This window comes from Athene cunicularia, assembly GCF_003259725.1.
Source record: "Athene cunicularia isolate RWA chromosome 10 unlocalized genomic scaffold, athCun1 chr10_part1, whole genome shotgun sequence".
Taxonomy (NCBI): Eukaryota; Metazoa; Chordata; class Aves; order Strigiformes; family Strigidae; genus Athene; species Athene cunicularia.
Window position 1 is genome coordinate 9,806,000 of NW_020799112.1, and position 3,850 is coordinate 9,809,849.

General features: G+C 46.2%; 1 protein-coding gene across 1 annotated transcript; it reads left to right on the forward strand.

Annotated features, from left to right (window-relative positions):
- Positions 1 to 27: 27 nt before the first annotated feature.
- SNAPC5 (small nuclear RNA activating complex polypeptide 5) lies at positions 28 to 2,270 on the forward strand. Its single transcript, XM_026856043.1, has 4 exons — positions 28 to 108; positions 217 to 270; positions 386 to 475; positions 1,048 to 2,270. Exons 1-4 carry the CDS (start codon positions 28 to 30, stop codon positions 1,156 to 1,158), a joined length of 336 nt encoding a protein of 111 aa, XP_026711844.1. The 3' UTR covers positions 1,159 to 2,270.
- Positions 2,271 to 3,850: the final 1,580 nt, after the last annotated feature.

Genomic DNA, 3,850 nt, shown 5'->3' on the forward strand with positions numbered 1-3,850 from the left:
CCTTGCCCGCGTTTCTCTTCTATTTTCATGTCTTTTAACGCGAGTGACGCTCGGGAGTTGCGAAAGGCGGCGGGCCGCCGCTTGGCCGCGGCTCTGGGGGCTCTGAGGGCTCGTTGGCAGCGGCCTCCGCGCCGGTAACCCCCCACCCCACCCCTCTTCCTCGGCAGCCGGCTCCCAAAATAAGCGCAAAGCTAAACGCCGCCCTTCGCTGGTGAGCACGCTGGGGACCTGTGTCCTGCTGTCTACTCAAGCAGAAAAGCAGTGAAACAGGTTTTGAAAAGCTTTGCCGTTACTGCTGCTGTTTAATTATTATTGAATAAATTTTAACACTAAATAGAACCCGAGAAGGAATGACCGCATGGCTCCTGTGTTCCCTCGCTTGCAGGTGGAAGAGCTGGCGCTGCAGTCTATGATCAGGGCCAGAGAGCAGAGCGCGACGGGCGCGTCCTCCAGCGCAGCGGAGGAGACTCGCAGAGTAAGGGCGAGGGACTGGCCCCCCCCCGGGGACGGGCGGGACAGGACCTGTTGGTGTGAGTGGCGGGGGGGGTCTGGGGGTGGTTTTAATTTCCAGTTCTTGGTGCTGACCTTGTTCCTGCTACTTCATGAACTGAAAAGCTCAGGAGTAACATCTGCCCGGCGTGTTACTGGTTTATGTTTCAAGGGTTTCACCTTTCCCCATCCTTGAAAGCAGTGTGTTGCTTCCAGGGAGGATGGGAAATAAAAACCCGCTTTGTATTAGCGGAGTTTCAGTTTGCTGTTTATTTAACGTGTCTAATCCTCTTGAAGATGCCAGGCTGGTTTACCCGACTGATCGTGGGGGTTGGAGGTACAGAGACCACCTGAACTTGAAATACATTGTCAGCCTAAAGGAGGTGAAACTTCTGTGGAGAGCTGGTGCTTGGCACCACAATGGGCGTTTGCAGCCAGCAGTTCTGGCACTGAGATGTATAAAAGAGGCTGTGACTGCACAGTGTTAATAGTGATTTGGGGAGCATTCAGAATTGCGGCTGGTTTTGATAAGTGTGCTATAAACTCTTACTGTGACAGGCTCTTGGGCAGATGGACAATGAGGCTGCTATCAATCAAACTGAATTGCACCTAAGCCTTCAAGGTCGTGAAGAGGAAGAGGAGGAAGAGGAGGAGGAATCTGATTCTTGAGAGAAAAAAGTCAGAGATGGGGCTTTAATACAGACTCAGGAATTTCTTCATTCATATAAAATTCACCAACTGATTTTCATTTTGTCTTGTATATGGATATATTATGAACTATATGACTCGCAAGGCTCTTGGGAGTCTAGGGGGGTTTAGCTTGAACATCAGTGTCACAAGCTTGGCACATCTTAAGATGTTAAAAAAAAAAAGAAAATTGGCTGCACAAATATGTAGCATAATCCGTTCCACATTTACAACCTAGTGTAGTTTACTACATCTTTATATGTGGATGGGAGAGGTCAGTAATCAAGTCAGACTAATTTAACATGCACTCTAAAAGCAATAATTCACCTCTTCTGATTTCCTGATGCTGAAAAATAAAACCAGGCCATGGAGGCTGGTTGCTGAACCAATGATTATATTATAACCTCATTTGCTTACACTTGAGAATTTACGACAGGTGGTGGGAAAAGGTGTGTCCAGGACTGTCTGCAGGCTTTCAGCTGCGGGGGCTCGGTGCCACACAGGTGACTTGTGCTCCCTGTGAGTGTGATGAGTCAAACAGAGGTGTCTGTGCCCTGGGAGATGCAGGTGCTGCACTGTTGACCAAATTCTGAGCGTAATGAGGCTGCTGCTCCTTGTACCTGCTGGTGCTCTCCCTAAGTACTGTTGGTCTGACTGTAACAGCAAAGGGTTTTCTACTTCTTGCTCTTTCAGTCAGCCTTTTAGTTGTCCACAAATTGTACAGTAAGAATTGGTCCCTCTTACTTGTCATAAGGAACTAATTTTTTTAGTGTTATTTTCTTTGACAATAACTTTGTAAGTCATTGCAATGTCACCTTCTTTCAAGTGATCTTTGAGGAGCAGTAGGAGGCGTTTAACAAGTTATAAAATGGAAAGTAATGCAAAGGCAAGTCCCCTCCCCAGTTTCTGTGCTGGTACAGTAACAGGCTCGTGCTGCTCTTACTGACAGTATGTTCTTTCTCCTCATGAAGCGCAGACAGCATGTGGTGCAGCTGGTTATTTTATCTATTCTTAAAGACTTGTTTTAAAGCACAGAAACCCAAACTCTGTTAAGCTGATGAAAAGCAAACAATAAAAGTGATATTTGGACTCAGCCTCTTTGTCAACTGTCTTACTAGGAAAATAAGTAAGTCAGTGATAGCCAGGGTGGTTCAGTATCTAATGGTGCTGCTGCTGCCCCTGGTGTCACTCAGAGAAAATAGAATAAACACTCTTCTGAAGTTTGCTTTTAAGAGCAGGTGGGGAATGTGACAAAGTGTCCCATGTCCTGGCTGTGGTCAGAATGTATGATGCAACTTGCCAGTGGTTGAGGACAGATAATTTATTTTGCTCTTAATTTGGTTTATAGCAATAGAAACAGTGCTGGAATGTAAATATAGCTTCAGCCTGTACTAAAAGCTAATTGGCTTTTGAGAATGAAGGGCCTGAGAACATGAGTGCAGAAAGTTCAGCAAAGCTTTCCCCAAGAACGACTGGCTAAAAAACCCCCAAAAAGTCAGAGCCAAAGATGTTACTTTGACAGTATGTGAGTGAAGAGCTGGTCTGTAAGGAACACAGTCTCCAAAGGGTAATTTCAACCACTGAAAAATGTTATTTGTCCCCAGCAGGGTCCAAAGGAGTTTTTGTGAATATAAATCCTGCTGCCTTTTGTGAATGAGGCCATTGCTTGTTTTTGGGTTAAAATAGACCAGTTCTATTGCATGTTGTAATAAAGGACTTTTCCTGGTGTCCTACTACATACAACTGTGTTCACAGTAGTCAAATGATTGCTGTCTGTGGAGCAAACAAAATGGGAGCTAAATTTCTAAAAATTTGCCTTTCACCAGATACTAAAAGGTACAATTGTAGTTTTTCTGTGTTTAGTGTCTATAATTAACACATAAAGCTCAGGAGAGGTTTCAGACCCTACACAGCCTTGTCCCTACTACCACCAGTCACCGCTAGGTGAGGCAGAGCTGGAGGCCTGGACTTGTCCATGAGCCATCTCTGCCTGTTAGAGGGGGATAGAAGAGCCCTCAGCCCACTGACCATCGATGCTGTCAGCAGAGGGGAAGTTCATGTCCCGAATGGTTTGGATTCCTTTTAGGAAAGAACTTCAGCCATTTCCTTTGTCTGAAACATCCTTTCAAGGAGTTGAATGTTTACAGTGCTGCTCAGCATGGCTCTAAGAGAGCAAGACTGCACTGAAGACACGTAGCTGTACCCCCCCCCTCACGCTGTTCTGTCATACAGCAACAAGCTTGCACTGTAGCTGGCAGAAGCTGAACTTCTGAAGAAAAATAACCCGAGGAAGTGAGTTAAGAACACTGCCCTTGGAAGGGGGGAAGATGTGACACCCTTCCTGCACTCCATGCCACACCATGGGTTTGCCTGAGGAAGCGCCTGCCACCCCCCAGCCAGGGGATCCAGGACTGACTGAACATCAGGCACAGCACAAGTTGTGTGAGCACTACACCCCAGAAGCCCTGTGCTCTGCACTCAGCCTTCCCCCTATACAGCCTGAACTAGCTCCAGGTCCATTTCACACATTGTCATTTTTCACGTGCAATCCTGTACATCTTGAAACTTGGGATGCTGCAGGGTTGTGGAAAAACATACATAAAAAGGGTGTAAAGCAGCAATGACTTCAGATTAAGGCTTTAAGTTTTGAGTTTTAAAAAAAATCTTCAAGAAG

Coding starts and splice junctions, on each gene's coding strand:
- SNAPC5 (XM_026856043.1), top strand. CDS start 28: ATGTCTTTTAACGCGAGTGACGCTCGGGAGTTGCGAAAGGCGGCGGGC. Junction 271..385: donor GCAGAAAAGCAGTGAAACAG/GTTTTGAAAAGC, acceptor CCTCGCTTGCAG/GTGGAAGAGCTGGCGCTGCA. Junction 476..1,047: donor CAGCGGAGGAGACTCGCAGA/GTAAGGGCGAGG, acceptor TTACTGTGACAG/GCTCTTGGGCAGATGGACAA.